Raw genomic sequence first — 22,305 nt, 5'->3', positions numbered from 1 at the left:
CTGTGTTCTGCACTAGCAAGACACTGGGTAAACTAATGCCTGCTCTGACGGGGGAGGTACCCTATGTGTTTTCCAAGCTGGCAGCCCACAAGGAAGAGGCCGGAAAGCAGAAAACCAGTCATCCCTGTTGGCTACTACTGGCTGCATTTGGTGAGGATATAGAAGGACGAGATGAGCTCAGCAAAGAATTACCTGGTGTTCAAGTAGGAATGAAAGGAAATAGAATCCAGAAGTCTTGGGCCTTCCAGGGTTAAAAATCTATACGCTAAATAGAAAAAGATGAGATATAAGCAATGCTTTGGGCAACAAAGGCCCAGTAAGACTTTTGCCTTAGATGAAGTGTCTCAGGACAGGATCAGATTAAAGGCCTGCCTCCTATTTATTGTTCTAAATGTGCCTCAACATAGACACTGAGGAGGGGAACCAGCAAAACAAGTTAGGCTCAAGAATTAGGTCTGGGGGAAGACTGGGTGAGCGTGACCACTGGCACATGAAACCTTTTCCTTTCCTGCTCTTCACAAGTCAGCTTCTCCGAGGGGTTGACTGCACTCATCACCACTTCCTTGTCTCCTTTCCTTATCGCATCTTCACCTCTCTAGCTTTCCACCTCATTATTTGAATGAAAGCATCTCTCACTAAGGTCACCAGGACCTCCATATTACTAAATCCAGCGGACATTATTCAAAGCTTTACTTTTCCCTCTGACCAACGATAGAAACCTCCCCGTCCCTTGGTTTTCATGATTCAGCATTTCCTTCCGTTTCCTTCTGCCTTTTCAGCCACACCTCCACCTCTTTGGAGGCATCTCACCCCCACCCCACCCCCACCCCCCGTCATTAAATTTGAAGTTCCTCATGATGCTGTCCTAGGAGCCCTCCTTTTTTCTCTCTGTACACCCTCCACTGATCTCACCCACACCAGGGTATGGACACTTTTTTTTTTTTTTTTTGGGTGCCGCACACCTTGCAGGATCTTAGTTCCCCGACCAGGGATTGACCCCGGGCCCATGGCAGTGAAAAAAAAAAAAATGAACACCCTTAACATTACCTTTAAGGTTCCTGCCTGGGATGCCCACATCTTTTTTTTCTTCTTCTTTTATCTCTTCCCTTCTTTTTTTCTTGCGTTACGCGGGCCTGCCGCTGCCGTGCCCCGCTCCCATCGCGGAGCACAGGCTCCAGACGCTCAGGGTGAGCGGCCGTGGCTCATGGGCCCAGCCGCTCCGCGGCATGTGGGATCCTCCCGGACCGGGTCACGAACCCGCGTCCCCTGCATCGGCAGGCAGACTCCCAACCACTGCGCCACCAGGGAAGCTCAAGGGATTCGCACATCTTAAACGTCATCTTGGTCCCACTCTCAGTTTCTGTGCTCCAGCTCCTCCTAGGCTCCTTCGGCCTCTGATCCTCTCCACGACCTCTCCCACCACAGGACCTTTGCACGGTTCCCTCTGCCCAGAGTGCTCTTTCCTCCCTTTCCTTCTTACTCCTATCCTCTTTCAGATCTCTGCTCAGGTGCCACTTCCTCAGAGAAGACCTCCCTAACATCTCAATTTTAAATCCATCACTCTCTGATCAATGCCTGTCTCCCCATCAGACTTCAAGTTCCATGAGGACAGGACTAGATCTATTTTTGTTCACCTGAGATCCGTAGTACCTGGCACATCACTTGGCATGTAGAAGGCATTCCCAATTATTTAAGAAATGAGTAAAAAAAAAAAAAAAAAAAATTGATGTGTCAATCTGATTGCAGAGCTCAAAGCAAACCTTCCCAACAGCAAGAGCTGTGGGTCTGCAGGGCTCAGAGGCCTCTTGGGTCTCCTGCTGTCCTGAGATTTTTTTTCCCCTTCCCTAGTTCCAGTGGTTCAGTGTGCTTGAAGGATTGGTCCCCTTCTTTCCAGGTGGCTGGATGCCCTCGGACTGGGGAGAAGGGTTTTAAAGAGTAAGATCTGTCTTTCTCACTGTGGAAAGTGGAGAGAGTTCTTGGTTCTCTGCCCAGGCGTCTGGAGGACCTGAGATGCTAAAAGAAGCGAACTCTCAAAGCCAAGCATGCTTCAGGAAATAGATGCACCAGAGGGCCCTGGAGCCAGGGCTGCTGGGGTCCATCCTCTACTGCGGCCTGCCAAGCCAGGCTTTCCCTGGGTCGTCTCACAACAAGCCTCCTTTCAGAGGAGATCGCGTTATCCCATTTCTACACGAGGAAACTGAAACTCAGAGAGGCTTGCCGTCGGCCACACGGCTGGCAAGCAGCAAAACAGGATGTAAATCAAGGTTGCCCCAGAACTTGTGTACTTCCCAGCACCGCACTTGTCCCAGACTTACCCTGTTCGCTCATTGCCATCGTGAGCTCTGCCGTATCCATGCACCATCTATACTAATATTCACTTGCTATCTTTCTTAAGTTGAGCCCCTTTTTATTTAAACAAATTAATTTTATTTCATCTTTCTTAACTCTTTTTTTTTTTCTTTTGGCCACGCCACGCAGCTTGTGGGATCTTAGTTCCCCGACTAGCGATTGAACCTGGGCCCTGGCTGTGAAATCGCCAAGTCCCAACTACTGGACCACCAGGGAATTCCCTAGACAAATTAATTTTAAAAGGAAACCTTACATCATCACTGTAAATGCAAAAAGTCATATCAGTAGTGTCACTTGCCAAAATTAAAAAGGTAACTATAAAAATAAGTACGTAAAATGTTATTGAATTTTTCTAAATTATAAAAAATTTCAAACATACAGCAATGTCGAACGAGTTTTACGGTAAGCACCCATATATCCAGCACTTAGATAACCATTAACTTTTCACTCTAGTTGATTCGCTGTATATCTTTCCATCTTTCCATCCCTCTTTCCACCCACTCATCCATCTACTTTTGGATGCATTTCAAAGAAAATTACAGACATCAGAACACTTGCCCTAAATACTTCAGAATGCGTATCATTAACTCGACTTTGATATTTTGTATTTAAAGTTTTTTTCTCTTTTGCTGTAAAATGTACATACAGTGAAATGCACAAATCTTAACTCTACGTTTGCTGAGTTTTGACAAATGCTTGCATCAACCTCCTGTCAAGATACAGAAATTCCCATCACCCCAGAAAGTTCCCTCATGCTCCATCTATGCATATATTGTAAAATGAGTACCACGGTAAGGTTAATTAATACATCCATCATCTTACAGTTACCTTTTGTGTGTACATGGCGAGAACTTTTAAGATCTACTTTCTTAGCCACTTGCAAGTGCACAAAACAGTACTGTTAACTGTAGTCATCATGCTGTACATTAGATCCCCAGAAGCTATTCATCTTTTTAAAATTTTTTTTTAAATTTTTTAAAATTTTTTGTTTTATTTTTATTTATTTATTTTTTTTTGTGGTACACGGGCCTCTCACTGCTGTGGCCTCTCCCATTGCGGAACACAGGCTCCAGACGCGCAGGCTCAGCGGCCATGGCTCACGGGCCCAGCCGCTCCGCGGCATGTGGGATCCTCCCGGACCGGGGCACGAACCCGTGTACCCTGCATCGGCAGGCAGACTTTCAATCACTGCACCACCAGGGAAGCCCATAATTTTTTAAAACTTTGTTTTATTTATTTTTTGGCTGCATTGGGTCTTTGTTGATGTGCGTGGGCTTCCTCTAGTTGCAGCAAGCGGGGGCTACTCTTCGTTGCGTTGCCCAGGCTTCTCATTGCGGTGGCTTCTCTTGTTGCGGAGCACGGGCTCTAGGCACACGGGCTTCAGTAGTTGTGGCACTCGGGCTCAGTAGCTGTGGCTCGCGGGCTCTAGAGTGCAGGCTCAGTAGTTGTGGCGCACGGGCTTAGTTGCTCTGCAGCATTGTGGGATCTTCCCGGACCAGGGCTCAAACCTGTGTCCTCTGCATTGGCAGGCGGATTCCCAACCACTGCGCCACCAGGGAAGCCCTGTTACTCATCTTATAACAGGAAGTTTGTGCCCTTGGACCATCTTCACTCACTTCCTCCCCACCCCCAGCCCCCACGCCCTGCCTCTGGCAACCACCAATTTACTCTCTCTTTCTATGAGTTTTTCTTTTCTTTTCTTTTTTCTTTCTTTTTTTTTTTTTTGGCTGCGCTGTGTGGCATGTGGGATCCTAGTTCCCTGACCAGGGATTGAACCCGGGCCCTTGGCAGTGAAAACTTGGAGTCCTAACCACTGGACCGCCAGGGAATTCTCGAGTTTGTTTTTCTTAGATTGCATATAAGTGAGACCATACAGTATTTGCCTTTCTCTGTCCACCTTATTTTGCTTAGCATCATACCCTCAATGTCCATGCATGTTCTTGCAAATGGCAGGACTTCCTTCTTTTTTATGGCTGAATAATATTCCACTATATATACACACTTAGGAACACTTGTACATCCTATTGGCTATTTTTCCCTGGAGAACCCTGACTAATACACAGAATCACATCTGAACTTATTTCCCAAAAGTCCTCAGATCTTCAGTTCTTTGCTTATGCTGCAGTAGCAAACAAAATCCCAGACCTCCGGGGCTTGAAGCTCTCTCTATCACATCCCCGTCTGCTGAGGGAAAGCCCGCTCTCTGGGGCAGCTGACCTCCAGGAGGTGACTCAGTGATCCAGGCTGCCTCCATCCGTTGGTTCTTCCATCCTGACATTCCTGTCTCCACCCACAGAGAGTAGAAAACTCACAGCCACTGATAACTGCCTCAGACTGAGAGTGGCATTCCTCAATTCCTCATGCAGCACATTGGCCAGAACTGGCCATATGGTCCTTATCTAAATGCAAGGGAGGCTGGGAAATGTAACATAACCATAAGCACTTATTGAGTGCCTTCTCTATGCCAGGCTATGTGCTAAGCCCTTAAATATTATCTTTCTGGAGTCCTCAGCCTGTGTGAGTTCTACCATGACCTCATCATATAGGTAAGGAAACAGGCTTAGTAGAGTTGAGTCCCAGAGCACAGATCCCAGAAAAACAGGGCTGGAGAGTCAAACCCAGATCTCTGTCTATCCAGAAGCCACCCTCTTGACCCCTGTCCTCGGTTTCTTGCTGTTCACTGATGAGAATATCTCTATCCCACTGGAAAACTGAGATTGTGTTCTTCTTTTCTGCTCCGTCTCATTCCATCTTCCCCGGGAGTCATGAATTTTTAAACCTTGTGCGAGATCAACCAGTTCACCCAGAGGAGACAGTAAAAGAACAGAACAGGCAGAAACAGAACAGCCAACAAATATGCTCGGCAGAGTTCTTCCAGGAAACATCTACAGATGGGAGTGGAAATGAACTACAGGAAGTTATGCTAGCTTGGTGGGAGGTGGGGGGAGAGAGCGCTCAAACCAGCAAGGGAATCATTTCCTTTTAGGAAAGACAGAGACGGAGAGGGATTGGACTTAGGCTGTTAGACTCGGGCTATTTCAGTTCCTGGTGGCAACAGATCAGTGAGCAGAGCCTCCAGGGCACGTTTTAAAGGTGGGGGTTTTAGGACCCCAGTCCCGGGCACCTCTCCTGCCTCATTAAGGCAGCAGCCGTCCTAGAGGCCCGAGTCACAGTGCAGAGATGCTGCAAATGGGCAAAATCGATAAGAAAACTGAAGTCATCCTGGCCCGGCTGCTGGCCTGCTCCCTGGACCCAACGTTTACACCCCTAATAATCACAGCCCCCATCACTCACCGGTCCCACTGTGCGGGTGTCACACTGAGCCCCTATCTTACAGTTCTCATTTCATTCTCACAACAGCCCAGGGAGCAGGTGGCATCCTGCTGTCACAGGGAGGAAAGCGAGGCCTGGGACACTGTCCTAGATGGAGCCAGGATCCAAACGCAGGTCGGTGAGGCCCCAAAGCCAGGGCTCCTATCCTAACACCACGCCGTTCAGACCCAGGAGCCTCCGGATCCACTTCTCCCAAACCAGTCACCTCAGCCTCAGAACCGCTGAGCCCTTCAGCGGGGCAGCGCCACCACCCAGGGCTGAACCAAGAGGTGGCTGTGCGAATCCAGGCCACCCTGCTACCCCCATGCCACGGACAAGAGGGGCCCATGGGCTTGGCGTTGCTCCAACCAGCCCTTCCTGTCATGACCCCCTTGATGCCACGTTCCAGTTTCAAGTTGCTCCGTCCTGGATCACAGAGTGGGGGCACCTGGCCTGGATGGGGATTGTCAGGTGGGCTTAGAAGAATCTGGGTTCAGAAACAGTGTTCCTGTAGGCAGAATGTAGGGTTCGATGAGCTCTGTTCCTCAAACTCTGTGCCCTCCATAGACACACCTCAGGGTCTGGGCTGGAGACACTGCCAGTGCTGGCCCAGCCGGCCCCAGAGGGTGAGGCTGAGTGTGGGCTAGGGTGAGGCAGACTCCCCTCCACACTCTCCTGTAACAAGGGGAGGGACCTGGAAAGAGGGTGGGCTGGGGTCCTGCTGTCTCACAGATGAGGGGGGTGAGGGAGACACAGAGCCAGTCATCATTTTAATATCTGTTTGAAGAAAGAGTTCCAAGACCTTGAGGCCAAATAAACAACACATCTCAAACTAAAAACAAACAAGCCAAACCTCCAGTTCTGGCCTAGTTCCCTCTTTCACAGGCAGCAGGACCAGAGAGTGTGGTTAATTAAGGAAAGTCACACAGCACTATTTGTGCCAGAGGCAGACCTCAAACTCAAGTTCCAGAAGCGGCTCAGAAAGGAGTAGAGATGTGACCTCAGCTCACCCAAGACATTGGCATCCCTGCCTCTTCCTCTTTCACCTAAATGGACTCAGACCAGGCCTTTCCTGGGGGCAACACCTGATTCCATTCTCCTCCCCGAGCAACCCCCTTGCCTCAGGGCCCACCTGAAGCCAGGGAACATTACCCTTTGTGCCTTCCCCAGCCTCCAGCACACAGACTTCAGAAGTATGAGTGTAGTAAGTTCTAGCAATTCCACTTCTGGTTGTGCATCCCTCAAAAATTGAAAGCAGGGACTCAACAAGATACTTATACACCCATGTTAGCAGTATTACAATAACCAAAAGATAGACACAACTCGTGTCCATCTACAGATGAGAGGATAAACAGCGTGTGGCATATACATATGAGGGACTATTAGTCAGTTTTAAAACAGAAGGAAATTCCAACACCTGCTACAGTATGGATGAAGCTTAAGGACATTATGCTAAGTGAAATAAACCCGACACAAAAGGACAAATATTGTACGATTCCTCTTATATGAGGTGCCTAGAGCAGTTAAATTCATAGAGATAGAACGTCACCTGTGGGTTGCCAAGGGCTGGGGGGAGGGGGGAATGGGGAGTTAGAGAAACTGAGGCCCAGAGGTGAGAGGTCCAAAAGTCACACAGCGATGGGGTCAGCACTGGGTCCAGCACCAGGTGAGCAGCCCCTAGGCTCCTGCTTCTTGCGAGCTCCGGGCCCTTGGTCTCCCGAACACTCCTTGCCCAGGCCGGGCCCCTCTGTTCTGGAGAACCTGGTGGCCGGTGGCCGGGCGATCTAGTAGCTGCGCCTTCTCCTCGCTTCCCTCCAGGAGCCCCCCAGCTTTATGAGGGCAGCACCAGTCTATCACCTGCAGTTCTGAGTGATGGCCGCTGGGTGTCGCCACACAGCAAAAAACCACAGGCCACCAGGAGGATCACCGCCGCCTCCCAGAATTCCTCCCCGTCTTTCGTGGGCTCCGACCCAGGGGTCCCCAGCAACGCAAGAGCTCCCGTCACAACGTTATGGGACAGTTTCAAGCCTTTCACAGCCCCGTTTGCCCCTCATCAACTGCGAAAAGGAAAGCCTGGCCACAGCCTCCCTCGAAGCTGCCTCCCGCAGCTGAGCGAGCCCCTCCCCTTCACCCACTGCTCCAGCCGCAAGGGACCAAGTAGTCTCACCTTTGTTCTCGCCGGGCCTTCCACGTGGAGTGCCCTACCTCATCTCCGCCTGGTGCAGGCCTACTGCCTGCTAGACACGGTGCAAAGTGTATTTCAAATCCACCAGCAGCCCTGCAACATACGGGTTGGAGGTGAATCCCGGAAGCCGGGAGTTGCACAGCCAGCGAGCGGCAGAAGCGAGTTCTGATCTCAGTACGCTCAGGGTCCTGAATTGAGCTCTCGCTGGCTACATCACAGTGGCAGTGACTGAGACCCCTGTAGACTGTGGGCTCCCTGAGGGCAGGGCCATGTGGAATTCCTGTTGTTAACCCTTGAGCCCAATCCTTTGCCAAGACCTTTCCCTAATTCTTAGAGGGCACCTACCACCTCAGTGTGCCAGCTACAGCCCCACTGGTAGGTACCATTATCACCCCCACTTTCCAGAAGGGGGAAACCGAGGCGCATGTAACACGCACCAAGTCTTTTACTATTAAGTGTCAGAGGCGGGGCCGTGCCATTTGGCTTCAGAGTCTGAGTCCTTGCTTGTAACCCTTCCCTGCGATGCAGACACTTCAAGGAGGGCCTCTCTCTCCCTCCGCCTTGGGTGAGCCCCACCCATTCTTCCCTATCTTGTGTTTCTTGAGTGGAGCTCATGGGAACCTCCGTCATTACACTTGGAGCTCTTGGCTGGAGGGCCGGGCTGTGTCTCTTCAATTCTGTCCCTGCATCTTCTGACCCCCGAACAGATTCGTTCCTCTGGAGGGTGGGTGCCTGCCACACCTCTGCTGGGTCCTGGTCACCTCTGAGTCCAGGGCCTCTCTGTGGGGCTCAGGGGCAGACACAAGCTCCCTCACGAGCAGGCCGGTCACCTCCAGGTGGGTGTGGCAAGGGCGTCTCCTGGGCGAGGGCAGCCCCCTTTCCCTCGGCCTCCCCTTCATTCACACCTCATTCTCCCCGAAGAGCAGGGGCGCACTGGCTCCTGAGAGCTGACGGTGAAACTTCCAGGAAATCTGCCAGCTGGTTGTTGAACGCAGCCGCTGTTAACACTTCAATGATATAAACTTACATATTACTAAATTATATTTAAAAAGAAGCTAATAAATACTTCAAAGTCATCACCTCCTCATTACATTCCCATATTTTCCTGTCATTTATGCTCTTGGGGTTACTTCCAACTACTGAATCCCTATGGTGGAAGTACTGTAATCGTGGTGGGCTGCTGACCTTGTATACCCAATTCCCTTTTCAGTAACATCGCGTTGGTAGTTTGAAAACAGCCGTGAAAGCAGGGCGTGTTTACACCATAGAAATCGACAAATGCTGCAAATCAGGAGACTCGCCCCCCCCCCAACACACCCACAACCAATCAGTCCCCAGAGATCCAACTGTTAGACATTCACAAGCCTTAGAGCCGATACAGAAGGAGCGTGGCCTGTGGATCCGGCTCACGCCAGTCTAATCCAGACTCTTCTTCTGCCAGCTGTGAGGCCTGGGCCCCACCTTTCCCATCGCAAAATAAAGCTAAGAAGAGCTTTTAAAAACCGAGCATCAACCACCTGCCAGGTGCCGAATCCACTCTTTCATCAAATCTTCCAACAGCCCCAGGAGACAGGTCCAGTGACCACCCTCGATGAAGATGAGGAAATGGGGGCGACAGATCAGGTTTGAACCACGCTCTTCACTGCTGTGGTTTATTGGACCTAGAATAAGAGTAGCCAGTTCGCAGGGTGGTTTGGGGGATTATGCGAGGTAATGTGTGTGAAACAGCTCGGTACAGATTTGGCTCTAGCAGAACAGAGTCGACATTAATTTACCCAGAGGCTTAAGAGTGGGATCTGGACCCACCCACATTTGAATCTCAACTTTGCTATTTTCTGACTGTGAGATCTCCGGCCAGCCAAGTCACTTTGCTTGTCCAACCCTCCTTTTCCCTGTGTGAAAAGAGGGATAATAATAGCTACCTGGAAGAGCTATTCAGAAGACTGGAGATAAAGGATGTAAAGTGTCTGATGAAGTGGGTGCTCAATAAACTGGAGTGATTGTTCAGGATTATCTTTTATTTCATGTCACTCAGACGGCAGTTCTGCCCGGCTGTGGTGAGGGACACCACCATCGGGGCTGGAGCCACGGAGGCAGTACCTTGCCTGGGCAGCTCCTGGCCTCCCCTCCTGGCCAGGTCAGCCCCTTAGTGGGCCCTGGCTTCAGAAGGGCTTCCAAAGCGTGGGGACACTGTTGCTAGGCACCTGTTGCTAGGCAACGCACTGTTTCTTCTGGCCTGGCCACTTGCCCGAGGGCTCAGGCTTCTGTGGAGCAGCGCCTGCCTCCTGCAGCCTCTTGCCCTACCTCAGAGCCCCTGCAGAGGGCAGGTAAGGGTGGGGCCAGCTGGGTGGTTGGGCCCCACGAGAGCTGAGCCAACTTCTAGTGGGAGGTGGGCAAGGCCGAGGGACCCTAGGGAGAGACAAGGAGCCTGGGGCTGGGAGTGAGCTTCCCAGCTGGGGTGGCCAAGAGTGCTCAGGGTGGGCGATTGTCGGGCTATTCCGTTCCCAGAAGAGGGCACGTGGGGGCAAAGATCAGGGGCTGAGGGGTCGGATACCCTGGGTCTGAATCCCGGTTCTACTACCTATGATGAGATCATCCTTCACCACTTGGAACCTCAGTTTCCCAGCTGTAAAATGGGGGAGGGGGTTGGTGATAAGGTGTGAGGAAGGTGAGATGAGACACAGGGTACACAAGTGTTGATGAGTACTAGTCCTTTCTTCAGTTTGGGGTGTGGGTGTCGGTGGAAAGGCACAGACCTGGGGGAAGGGCCGCTGTGTGGGCTTCCATCACCTCCTCTGTGGTCTCCGCAGCCTGGGCCTGGGGCAGGCTCGGGGCCCTTGGGCTGCCAGACCTCTGGGACTCCTTGTGCTTCCTTTCTAGGTCCCCCGGGGGCCCTGCCCCACAGCATCATGATGGGGAAACTCCCCCTGGGGGTTGTATCCCCTTATGTGAAGATGAGTTCGGGGGGCTGCACAGACCCCCTGAAATTCTACGCCACCAGCTACTGCATAGCCTACGGTGAGGGCACCTTCGTGTAGGAGGCACGCCCAGGGCACGGGGCAGGAGTGGGGACGCCCTCCTAGACCCCTGGTGCGGGCGGATGCTGGTCCTGCCTGGGGAGCCCTGGTCACTGCTCTGCCGCTCTGCTGACCCTGAGTCCTGTCTGCCTGCTTCCCCTCTGGCAGGCCGGGAGGATTTCAAGCCCCGCATGGGCATTCACCACGGCACAGGCTACAGATCAAATTACTGGCCCGTGGTCTCATGTCAACCCAATCTCAGTGCCCTGGACAACCCGGCCGTGGGGTACAGTCGGTCCAACCCCTGCTCACCCCCTGCCCACCCGGGCCTTAGCCCTCAGGGCCATCGGACCTCATCAGACCAACTCCAGGCTCCGCGCTTGGGGTCCGGGATCCTGGGGGACTCAGGGCCTGGTCCTCAGCCTGGGCCCCAAAGGCAAGCAGACTCCCGAGGCTGCTGTGGGAGGTCTGAGGGAGGTGGAAGCCTCCAGGGGACAAGGGGAGGTGGCCCTGGTGGTAATAGCTCCCCCGCTCCTGCCCCGCCCTCAGGGAACAAGTCTGCAACAATTTCCAGACAGTGACCAGTCAGAGCTCCCGTCCCCTGGAGGTGCCTGATGGCAAATACCCACTGCCCTGGAACATGCACCAGACCCACCCTGGCTCCTCTCGGGAGAAGGCCTGGGAAGCCACCCCCACCAGGGAGGTCAGTGCTGGGCCAGGACCAGGACGGAGGGGGACCCTAGCCTGGGGCGGAGGAAGGGCTAGAGAGTGGACAGGGTGGGGATCCCTCCAGAGGGTGGGGCTGCACTGCCAAGTGTTGGTCAAGGCTGAGATGACTGGGCCTGGGGGAGCCACAGTGTGGGCTGGGGTCCCCTCACCTTTATCACCTTTGACCTCGCCCCCATCCCCCCATCCCCTCCCCCTCCATATCCATCCCCATTCCTGTCACCATCATCATCTCTACCATCGCCACCTCCAGTCCTGTTCCCTCCGCACCCCAAGCCCATCCACTTCCCCATGATCTCCCCCATCTCATCCACATGTCCACGCCCACATCACCATCCCCACTGTGGCTGTCACTTTCACTTTTGTCATTATCATCCCTGTCGTCTTCATCTCTATCACTGTGTGACCATCATCCTTATCACCACCACTGCCAGAATGGATACTGCCATTCAGGCAACCAATACGTTCTAAACACCTCTTCGATTTCTGAAGATGATAAGTGCTGGGGAAAAATATACCAGGGAAGAGGCAAGGACTGAAGCAGAAGTGAAGGAACTGGACCTGCAAGTCAGGAGGGTCAGAAAAGAGCTTACTATGGAGACATTAGACAAAAACTTGAGGGACGTCAGTATTCCTCCAGATGCAGCAAAGTAAGGGAAGAGCATTCCAGGCAATGCAGACAGCAAGTACAAAGGCCCTGAGGTGGGAGCACCTGATGGGAGGAGGGACAGCAAGGAGGCAGGTGGCTGGAGCGGAGTGAGGAGCTTAGGTCCTTGTGGGCCGCCGTCAGGACGTGGGATCCTACCCGGAGTGCAATGGGAATACTGCAGGGCTTTGAGCAGAGGAGGGATATGGCCCAGCTTCATCGTAAAGGGACCCCCCAGGCTGCTGTGCAGATACTCTGTAGGGGTCAAGGGCAGAATCAGAGTCTAGACGTGATTGCCATCCCCTCACCTGGAGCGTAATTGGCTGCTCCGTCCTCCCAGGTCAGGAAGGTCCATTTTGACACCCAGGACTGTGGGCCCCAGGCCATCAAGGGGCTGGAGCCCAAGGAAGTGCCCTTGCTCCACCGACAGCAGAACAAGGGCTCGCTGGAGTGGGAGGATGCCCGACACGTGAGTGGGTGGCCCCGATGAGGGCCTTGGGCCGGGCAGAGGGGCCGGACGCACCTCCTCCGGCTTCCTCGAGACAGGTTCTGTGCTGACTCACCCGAGCAGCCAGCTCAGTGTGGGCTCAGGGCACACACACTCGGAGAGACTGGGGCGAGGCAAGGATTTGAGATTTGGTATTTCTAAGGCAGCAGCAAAGTGGTCCTCACGGGCTTCCTTACATGTATCTTGGGATTTAATACCTGAGTTCCCTTCTCTTCCGATCCCATCCTGGGCCCCAGTGTACTGTGAGCACCCATTCCCTTCCATCCGCCTCTCTCCTCTCTTTGGGCCCCTCCTGCTCTGGGTCGCAGGAGCTCTGGGTCCCGTTGTTATTACTGGAGTCCAGCGTGGGATATGACTTAGTTTTCATTGTCACGGAGGAACTGTGCTCTCCTGGTGGAATTTCTGGCGCTGTGATGCCTGATGAGAGAGAGATGTGTGTGGGAGCATGCAGGTCTACTCAAAGCACAGAGAACCGGAGAGCCAGCACTGCCCCCACTGCCTCTGGGCCCTGGTCTACCTTGCGTCCCCCATCGCTCCACTCTTTGTGCTCCAGGGCCCCCGCTTCATGACTTCCGAGTATGATCCCAAGTATCTCAAGGAGCCTTCAAACCAGCCAGGTAGGCAGGAGTGAGTCTAAGCTCAGGCCTCCCACTACACCTCCCTATTCCCGACCCTTGGGAGAGACCCCCGGGGACCCCAGAGCTGGCACAGGGCTGAGGAGGCACCAGCGGAAGACAGAAGGACATATCGGCAGCTTGGGGAAACCATCTTCCCTGGGCTGACCTCTGTGCTTTAGGTCTGCTGATCTCCAAAGGACGACTCTCTTGCTTAGGAGGGCTGTTTGAGGTTTGCCCTTCCTTTTGCTCTCCTCTCTTGCTCTCTGCCCTGGACTCTGGAGTCCCCCTGTTGCCCATGATCCTGGCTGCTCCGGCCTCCAGCTCCCCCCACACCTACTGGGACACCGAGCCACTGGTGGTAACGTTGGTGGGGCCTGCTTGTCCCAGGCCAGCACAGAGGGGCTGTCTTTTGCAGATCTCTTGCAGAAGAAATCAGCTGGGGCCAAGGAGGAGACTGGCTTAACCGAAGTTTCCAACAAGAGCCCCATCATCTTCCAGCCGCCCTCCCAGGTCCTCCCTGGGGACCCGGTAAGTCAGGCTGGGCCCCACTAGAATTTCAAGGTGATTGAAGCTTTCCAGTCTGGGGGTTTCTAGCTTTAAAAATGTATATATATGAGCTGCAGAAGCCTTTGCCGAAACACAAGATGAAAGAGCTTGGGCGAAAACCACTACTTTGGTCCAACTCCCCCATTTTCTGGATGAGAAGACTGAGGTCCAAAGAGGAAAAGCAGCATAGCCAAGGTCACTGAGAGTTCAGACAAGAACCCTGGACTGCTGGTTCCCGTTCAGCATCATGCCCTCCCCTCCCTTCTTCCCAAACTCTCCCCTTTCCTTTGTGCGTCCAATTATACCCATTTGTGCTGAGCCCTTCTCTGTGCTCAGGACAAAGGAGCAGTTGAGCAGCCTAATGCTCCTCTGTGGCCTCTTTCCAGGTCCTCCTCCCCAGCCGGAGTGTCACCAAGTCAGACTTTCTCCCCATGACCCATCCTCACGTAAGCTGAGCCAGGGCTGGAGGGGAATGTCTGTGCCACAGCCTGAGGTCCTCCTGTGGGGCAGTTGGGATGGTGCCGGAAGCCATGCCAGGGGCTGCTTTGCTGCCTTAGGGGGATGAGTTCCTGCCGGTGCTGGCCAGAGGCTCCGAGCGGGAGACCGGCTTCAGCCGAGTGAAGGAGAGGACTCTGAACCCCAGAGTGAGTGGCCTCGGGGGGCTCCCCTGTGTGTTCTGAGAAGGGAACACTCAGAGAGGAGGAGACAGGGAGGTTTCTTGGACCCGGTGGCATTCGATCCGGGCAGTGCAATATGGGAAGAATCAGGATATTTGGAGATGCAGAGGAAGGACCCCTGGGTGGAGGGAGGAAGGACCTCTGGGTGGAGGGGGAAAGGCCCAGGGGCTGGAAAGTGAGGGGTGTGTTCAAAGCCGTGACTTCAGTGGGGCTGGAGGGGGACGCATCCTGGGGCTGGGGCGGTTGAGGCTGCATGGGCCTCTGCCTGCCTTCCCTCCATCCTGCTGCCTCACCCTGGCCACCCGGCCACCCTTCTTGTGATTCTGTCCCTTGCAGGTGCCCCCTTCCGGCCCAGAACCCAGCAGCATGAACCACTGGCAATTCCAGCCCCCGCAGAGGATGCAACAGACAAATGTTGCCCTGCTTGGCCAGGAGACCGTGTGGAAAAAGGTAAGGCCTGGGGTACCCAGCCCCTACCCCAAATCCCCACCCCCTCCTGACCTGAGAAGTCCCCTCTCTATCCCTCTGGTGCAGGAGCCCACAGGATTCAGCCTTAACAACCCCAGCTATGTCCGGAGCCCCTATGACCCTGACCTGGATAATCGCTACCTGACCACCTACAACCAAGGGTGAGCCCCTCTTCCCTACCCACATCTGGGTCTGTGAAGCTGACCCATTTTACAGACAGGGAGACTGAGACTGCGAAAAGTAATGAGCTCACAGTAATGAGTGAAGAAGGCCAACACTTGATTAATGTGGGTTCCCCCAGAAGCAGACCCCGAGCCAAGGAGTTGGGTGTGAACCCTTTATTAAGGGTGTCAGGGATGGGGGTAATGGGGTGGGGAAGGGATGGCCGCCAAGAACAGTGTGTTATTAAACCAGGTATCCCATGGGGAGACGCTAGAAAACAGTGCAAAACACACAACTCAGAATCATCCCAGCCAAGGAACGAGAGAGCTGGGGTATTCATACCCCACACCCATTGATCCTTGGTTAAGGGCTGTCCCCAGGGGTGATATTAAAACCCAGGTACCTCCTTGCTCCAGTAACCCAAGGGCAGCTTTCCCAGAGATGCAGTGCAGGCCCCTGGTGGGCAGGGGAGGAATGAGGGAGTACAATGGGGTCTATGTGGAGCAACAGGGCATCTGCTAAGACCACAACCAGTCCATGGCAGGTGGGCTCCATGCACTCTCAGAAGGTAAGCTCTGTGCTGTGTGAGCCCTGGGCAAGGAGTGAGTGTCCTGGGCATCAGGGAAGGCTTCCAGGAGGAAGTGGCCCTAGAGTCATGGGGGAGGCTCCCCAGGCCAGGACTGGGTGGGGAGGGCATCCCAGGGGTGGGATAATGGAGGTGTAATTCTTAGGCAAAAGCGTCCCCTCCTGGCCTCTGTCATCTGTGTGTCAGCCTGTGTCATCCGCGTCCACACTGCTCCCCCAGCTCCTCCATCTCCCAGGAGGATTGGAGTGAAATGCTCCCTCTTTTGAATGGGGACGCTGAGGCTCAGAGGGTGGAAGCGGTGCCTGAACCTCACAGCAGATCCGCGATGCACGTGGCAGCTCCAGTTCCCGGGGAGGGCAAGGGGGAGGGGCGGGGCCTCACTCTGGGAGTTGGGGGACAGCTGTGCTCCTGCCCCTCCCCAGGCTCCCGCAGACCCTCAGGCCCAGCCATCTCTCCTTCCCCCCGCCTGCCTGTCTGGTTTTCTGAGCGCTCAGCAGGTGTCAGGCACACCACTCCTTCCTCATGGGCCCAGAGCCCCAGGGGTTGTAGTCACTGATTTTCTCATGTATCTCTCCGCACCCCCTTTGTAAACTCAAGGGCTGGGCCCACACCTTGCTCATTTTGGCACCTTCAGAACCCGGCCCAGTGCTCAGTGAAAATTGGCAAAATGGAAGAAAAAGTCAAACGCCTAGAGAGAAATGGAGGCGACGGGGTCCCCAGCCCCCATCCTCTCCCATCCCCCGAGACGTTCACAGGCCAGGGAGGGAGGCATGGCATCTCTTAAAAGTCTTTTACACTCCAGAGTGCTGTCTCAGCTTCAGGGGCGGCTCCGAGGAGGGGCGCCCAGCTCAGGGGCAGCGTGAGGGCAGGCTTCCAGGGTAAGAGGTGAGTGAGTGGACAGGGCCTTCGGGAGGTTGGAGGACCTGCAGCAGTCTGTGCTCCGCTGGAGCCAAGATTCCTGCTGGAGAAGCGCAGAGAGGCTGCGGAGGACAGAGACCAGCTTCCCGCCAGCTACTGTTCTGTGTTGAAGGTACTTCGAGAGCATCCCCAAGGGTCTAGACAGTGAAGGCTGGACTCGAGGTGGCTTCCAGCCCCAGAAGCCTGGAGGCTATGCCCTCAACCAGCCAGTCACCCGCCTACAGGCCACCTCCAACCCCACAGAGAGCCTGCGGCGCCTGAATCCCCATGTGGGCAGGTAGCACGCCCCCCTCCTGCTCTGTCCTTTGCTGCATCTAGGCCTTTCCCTGGCCTCTCCTCCCTCCTTCGTCTGTCTTCCATCTGAGAGGCCCATTTCCTCTCTCTGGTTTGTTCATTGCCTCTCCTGCCCAGCGGGGCTGCTGCCCTCCTCTGCCCAGCGACCCCTCCCTCTGCACGGCTGCCCCCCCCCCCGCCCCAGTCCCTGGGGCGCTCGTGTTTCCTCGCATTTGGCCAGCTCCCACCTGCTCCCTGCCAGCTGTGGGGTGGGGTGTGTGGGGACAAAGCGGAATGACTGTGGCTCTGCCTCTCTCTGACTCCTTTCTGCTCAATCCAATTCCTCAGAAATCCCGTTTGTACCAATAATGGCCCAGAGCTGGCCGGCAAATACTCTCTGTGGCTTGGCCATCCCGGCTGAGCCCTGGCGCCGTGTGGAGGTGGGGGGGAAAGAGAAGGTCCGGGCTCGCTGCCCCACCCCTCCCTCCCCTGCATCCCCTCCTTCCTGCAGGACCCTGGTCTCGGCTGACCCCTTCTACCGAGCCACGCCTCCCGGCAGCCACGGCAGCGGCTTCGCGGTGCCCCTCTGAGCCTGAGGCCTGGGTAAGGGGCCAGGGGACCTCCACCCACAGCTGCTCCCCGGGCAGGGGTGGCCATCGTGGACCAGCCCCCCATCCTAAGCCCTGGGTCAGGCCAATCCTGCCCGGGGACCCCAGCCCCAGAGCGGGGGGTGGGAGATCAGGGGCATCTCGAGGTGGGGAGAGTGCACAGACCACCGGAGCCCCTCAGGCCTCATCTCTGTCTGCACAGGTTTGCCGACCCCAGGGGACAGGAGCTGGCTACTGTCCCTATTCCCACATTCCCCGGGGGGCTCCCCGGCTACTTTGCTAATGAAATAAAGAGCAGTGCAGCAGAGCAGTGTCAGCGCGGTCAGAGGGGGCTGGGAAAGGAGGGGTGAGGGTGGGGAGTGGGTGCAGGGCTGGAGGGGCCAGGTCTGGAGTCAGGGAGGCCTGGTGGGACTCACTCTCATGCTCTGGACAAGGCACCTTGCTCTTGAGACTCAGTTTCCTCTCCCATGTAGGGGTCTCCGAGGACCTGTGCTAAGCGGTCCATCAAGTGTGGAAGGGAGGAAGTCCCAGGGAGGGACAGGCGGGCCAGAGAGGGGGAGGCGGAGGCGGGCGGGAGGTAGGTCTACAGCATGGGGCAGGGGATCAAAGCAGGACAGCCGGGGGCCCATCTGGGTTTAAAGGACGGGGGGGAAGACTCCCCTGGCCATCTGGCGGTTAGGTCTCCGCGCTGCCCATCTTCCAACGCAGGGGGGCGCGGTTTGATCCCTGGTTGGGGAACTAGGATCCCACATGCCACGCGGCACAGCCAAGAAGTTAAATAAATACATACATACATATACACCCACACACGCATACACACACACACACATACACACACACGCATACACACACACGCATACATACACACACGCATACATATACACACACGCATACATACACACATACATACACACATACATACACATACACCCACACACGCATACACACACACACGCATACACATACACGCACGCATATATACACACACACACATACATACACACGCACCCACGCATACACACACACACATACATACATACACTCATATACACGTAAATAAAGGAGAGGTGAGGACAGCCGGGCAGGAAGAGTCGCAGAGATCTCTCTCCAGAGATGGATGGAGGAGGGTCTGCAGTGGATGGAGTCCCCGGACACCGACACTGGGAGGGGTGGCGGCTGGTCCCAAAGGCTGGTGCCCCAGTGCCTTTGTGAGAATTAGAACAAGGCTACCTCTAGGCAGACGCCCCCATGTGAGCACAGAACCTAAGTAAAAGTCTTAACGGGAAGAGAAACGCCTCTCTTTCTCCAGGTGTTGCAGCCTGAGACAGGGGCCCTCAGCCCGCAAGGCGGAATCTGGGCTGCCTCTCAGAGCCTTCCGTCACCTCTGCCAGGTGCTTTTGTGCAGTACACAACTATACAACTGTACGCCGTGGCCCTGCTAGCACCAGCCCCTTATTTTATAAATGAAGAACCTGGACCCAGAGAGGAGGGTGCATGAGCTGCTTAAAGTCGCACAGGACAGAAAGGCAAAAGCCACCCCTGGCCGGGGATGTCCCCTGCACCTTGCAGCCCAGCCCCGCATGCAGGAGGGCAGACTCAGTCATCCAGCAGCTGGTCCCCACCCTCCACCTCTACCCCTGCCCCTTAGTGGGAGTCTGTGGAACAGCTCTGCTGGCCCTGGGGCCTGGCTGTACCCAGCAGTCTTGAGCAGCAGGTCTGGGGGCTGTCCAGGGCCTGGCTGGGGCTCCATGTGGGATGTGGGTGGCTCCAGCATTGGAGGAGGGGCGGAGGGGACACAGAGTATCTCGACTACGTACCCAGCCAGACTCAGGACCCACCGACAGCCCCACAGACTGCGGGTGCAGCCCGCTGGTCCATGGCCCCAACATCAAGGGTAAGTGACCAAACCAGAGACTTGCCAGCAGGGCTGGGCCACAGTAGTGGTCTGGCCATAGTGAAGTTGGGGGAGAGGGAGGGGGTCCACCAGCGGCTCCTGCCCACAGGCTCACACACGCAAAAGCACACTCAAACACAAGACGCACACAGACCTCTGAAGACACGCACACACAAACACATACAGACGCATAAACGCCAACAGGCAACTACACGTAGATTCACTAACACAATCACACATAGAAACATATGGAAACACAAAACAGACACGTACACAAACAACCTTCACATAAACACCCAAGATGCTTGTGCATGCAGACCCACAAACACACACAGGCAGACCTACAGACACTTCATAGACCCAGACATGCAGACACACAAAGACAGATGTATAGAGACCTCCAGGACGGACGTGAGCGTGCACACACAAACGCGCCGCGGCCCACTCCGTTTCACCTCTCCATGTCCTTCCCCACCAGTGTCTTGCTGCAGCTCGTGTTTCCTGCTCACCCTACCTCTACTGGCTCAACGAGGGATATGGTGTCAGGGACACTGGTGCCAGATGACACCATCTCTCCCCCGCCCTCCCCCATCGTCCTGCACCCAATTTCCAGGCCAGGTGACCTGGGGCCACCCCGGGATGTTTCCTGAGCTGGAGCTGTGGACCCCACCCCTGAGCTCCCCTTAGCCCCTGCCTTCTCCCCCTGCAGCTTCTCTCCCAGGCAGACCATCCTGGCTTCCCTGTTTGGGTCCTGGGCTCCAGCCCAAGGGGTCGTTTGAAGACGGGGTGACCCAGGGCGTGGGGTGGCAGGAAGGGGGTCCAGGAGGGACCCAGATCAAACCTAGGTGGTTCTAGAGCCCCTGCCTGGTGCAGGACACAGATTTCCTTATCTCTAGGAGAGGAGGCTGACACAGAGGTAGAGCGACTCGCCACCGGTCACATAGCCAGTAAGGAAGTCTCCTGGTGGGGCCGTGAGTGGACTCCAAGTCTTTCCGGGCTTCCTGACTTTTGCTCTTCCCACCGAGTCACTCAGGGCAGGACCCCTCAGTGAGGGAACTCAACTCAAATGGGCAGAGTGGCCAGTAGTGGGTACCGAAGGAGGCAAGGCTAGGGGCAAGGACCCCGTGGAGGGGCCAGCCCAAGGCTCTGCCACGGGGGTGGGAGCAAGTGAGGCTGAGAGGCGGGCATCCCCGTGGAGGAGGTAGGTTGGGCAGGTTCCAGGGGTGTCGCTGACCTTATTACAGGGCCCTTCTCTGTCCCCCTCCTCCGTTATGAGGCTCCAAAAGGGCACAGACGTGTCTGTCTTGTTCACACTGGACTTCTAAAGACCAGGGTGGTGGCTGGCACCTTTGCAGGTGCTCAGTGAATATTAAATAATGGAATGAATGAACGAACACATGAACGAATGAACTCTGCCTGCCAGTGGGGGCACCAGATGTGGGTTCTAGGTGCCACCTGCGCTGTGCCAGGATGTCAGTCACCCAGGCTCCCTGCATCAGTGCAGCCCAGCAGCTGAGACCCCTCGCCCGGATGCTGTGGCTGTGGCCCCCGGGACCCCTGTGCTTTGCCCTCCAGGCCGTCCCTTCTCCCTCTGCGTGTGCGCTGTTGCTCTCCCCTCTGGCCCAGCCTCTGACCAAGCCCAACCACGCTTCCTTACAGTGGCCTGAGGGCCCTGCATTCCAACCTTGACCCCCGGCAGGTCCCACGACCACGGCCGGATCAGTGCCAAGCAGTCCTCTGTGCATCACCAGGGCAGGAGCGGTGGGCACGTCTCACCCTGTGGCCACTTGTGTTACTGAAACCCCGTGGGAGGGACTGGCCTTTGCCACATCACTCTCCTTTGTGCTGTCAGGTGGAGAGCGGGAGATGTGGCTTCATTTTCAGGGGTCCGTCCGCTCACGCCTGAGACGTGAGCTTCCAGTCTGGCCCCGACCAGCATCAGCCTGGCCCCCTTTCCTCGCCCGGGCCCAGGCTGTCTGCAGCGGGTAGCTGTCCAGGCCTGAGCTCCGGAGTCAGACTGCTTGAGTCCAAATCCCGGCTCCCCACACCCTGCGGCTGCCTCCTGCCTCCAGCTGACCCTCTGAGCTACAGCTAGGAGCCGTGCCCGCCCTGTGGGCTAGAAGAGCTGCTGCAGTGATGCTGGAGCAGAGGAAACCCGAGTCCCAGATAGGAGTGGGGACTTGAAGTTGTCACAGGGTCTGGTCTTTGTCCCCTCCTGCTTGGCCGTGGACAGGCCCCTGGGGACCCTTCTCTGGGAGCAGGCCTCCACTTCTCTGGGAGAGTTTGGGTGGGTGATCCCCCTGTACAGCCTTACCGCCTAACCTGGAAGCCCCGTGCGGGGGCCCTGTCTCTCTCTCCTTTTTTTTTTTTTTAATATTTATTTATTTGGCTACGCCGCCTCTTTAGTTGCGGCATGTGGGATCTAGTTCCCTGACCAGGGATTGAACCTGGGCCCCCTGCGTTGGGAGCGCAGAGTCCTAACCGCTGGACCACCAGGGAAGTCCCGCGGGGGCCCTGTCTCTGAGGCCAATTCTTCCAGGCCCTCCTGGAAGCTGCTCCACTCAGCTGTAACCAGCGAGTCTCTCCTTTCAGCGGGTGCCTATTGAATCTGTTCCCAAAAGCTTCCTGCCTGCCCCGCCCCCCGATATTTTAGAAACAGCTCTGAGGTGTACAGTGATGATGATTACCCTTTATTAAGCCCTCACAGCCTGCCGGGGGCTGGGAACATTCCGTGGGCATCCATCGTTTCAGCAGGAACGCAGGAGGGCCTCCCTCTGGGGGAAGTCTGGGGACACAGGTGGGTGCTGCGCTGA

The 22,305-nt window shown here is 55.4% G+C and overlaps 1 protein-coding gene, 1 long non-coding RNA gene and 1 other non-coding gene across 3 annotated transcripts; 1 reads left to right on the top strand and 2 right to left on the bottom strand.

The window, feature by feature from the left end:
• Nucleotides 1-8,211: 8,211 nt before the first annotated feature.
• On the bottom strand, nt 8,212-9,792 carry LOC125965115 (uncharacterized). Its single transcript, XR_007478647.1, has 3 exons — nt 9,769-9,792; nt 9,364-9,507; nt 8,212-8,853 (listed from the first exon to the last, which is right to left on the bottom strand). It is a non-coding gene; the product is annotated as an uncharacterized LOC125965115 (long non-coding RNA).
• A 717-nt stretch (nt 9,793-10,509) lies between these two features.
• PPP1R32 (protein phosphatase 1 regulatory subunit 32) lies at nt 10,510-17,903 on the top strand. The gene is made up of 13 exons (XM_004264189.1): nt 10,510-10,864; nt 11,032-11,149; nt 11,413-11,566; nt 12,576-12,704; nt 13,297-13,360; nt 13,776-13,888; nt 14,293-14,352; nt 14,464-14,550; nt 14,920-15,033; nt 15,118-15,212; nt 16,830-16,994; nt 17,502-17,593; nt 17,801-17,903. Exons 1-12 carry the CDS (start codon nt 10,546-10,548, stop codon nt 17,578-17,580), a joined length of 1,497 nt encoding a protein of 498 aa, XP_004264237.1. The 5' UTR covers nt 10,510-10,545; the 3' UTR covers nt 17,581-17,593; nt 17,801-17,903.
• Nucleotides 17,904-21,918: 4,015 nt separating this feature from the next.
• Nucleotides 21,919-21,991, bottom strand: TRNAG-CCC (transfer RNA glycine (anticodon CCC)). Its single transcript has one exon. It is a non-coding gene; the product is annotated as a tRNA-Gly (tRNA).
• Nucleotides 21,992-22,305: the final 314 nt, after the last annotated feature.

This window comes from Orcinus orca, chromosome 8, assembly GCF_937001465.1.
Source record: "Orcinus orca chromosome 8, mOrcOrc1.1, whole genome shotgun sequence".
NCBI classification, from domain to species: domain Eukaryota; kingdom Metazoa; phylum Chordata; class Mammalia; order Artiodactyla; family Delphinidae; genus Orcinus; species Orcinus orca.
The sequence above is the reverse complement of the archived record's forward strand: the minus strand, read 5'-3'. Positions and strand labels throughout refer to the sequence as shown.

Excerpts from the sequence above, each read along its gene's own strand:
- PPP1R32 (XM_004264189.1), top strand. The coding sequence starts at position 10,546 with ATGAGTACTAGTCCTTTCTTCAGTTTGGGGTGTGGGTGTCGGTGGAAA. Across the intron at positions 12,705-13,296 it reads AGTGGGAGGATGCCCGACAC|GGCCCCCGCTTCATGACTTC; the intron begins GTGAGTGGGTGG and ends TTTGTGCTCCAG. Across the intron at positions 14,551-14,919 it reads AGAGGACTCTGAACCCCAGA|GTGCCCCCTTCCGGCCCAGA; the intron begins GTGAGTGGCCTC and ends TGTCCCTTGCAG.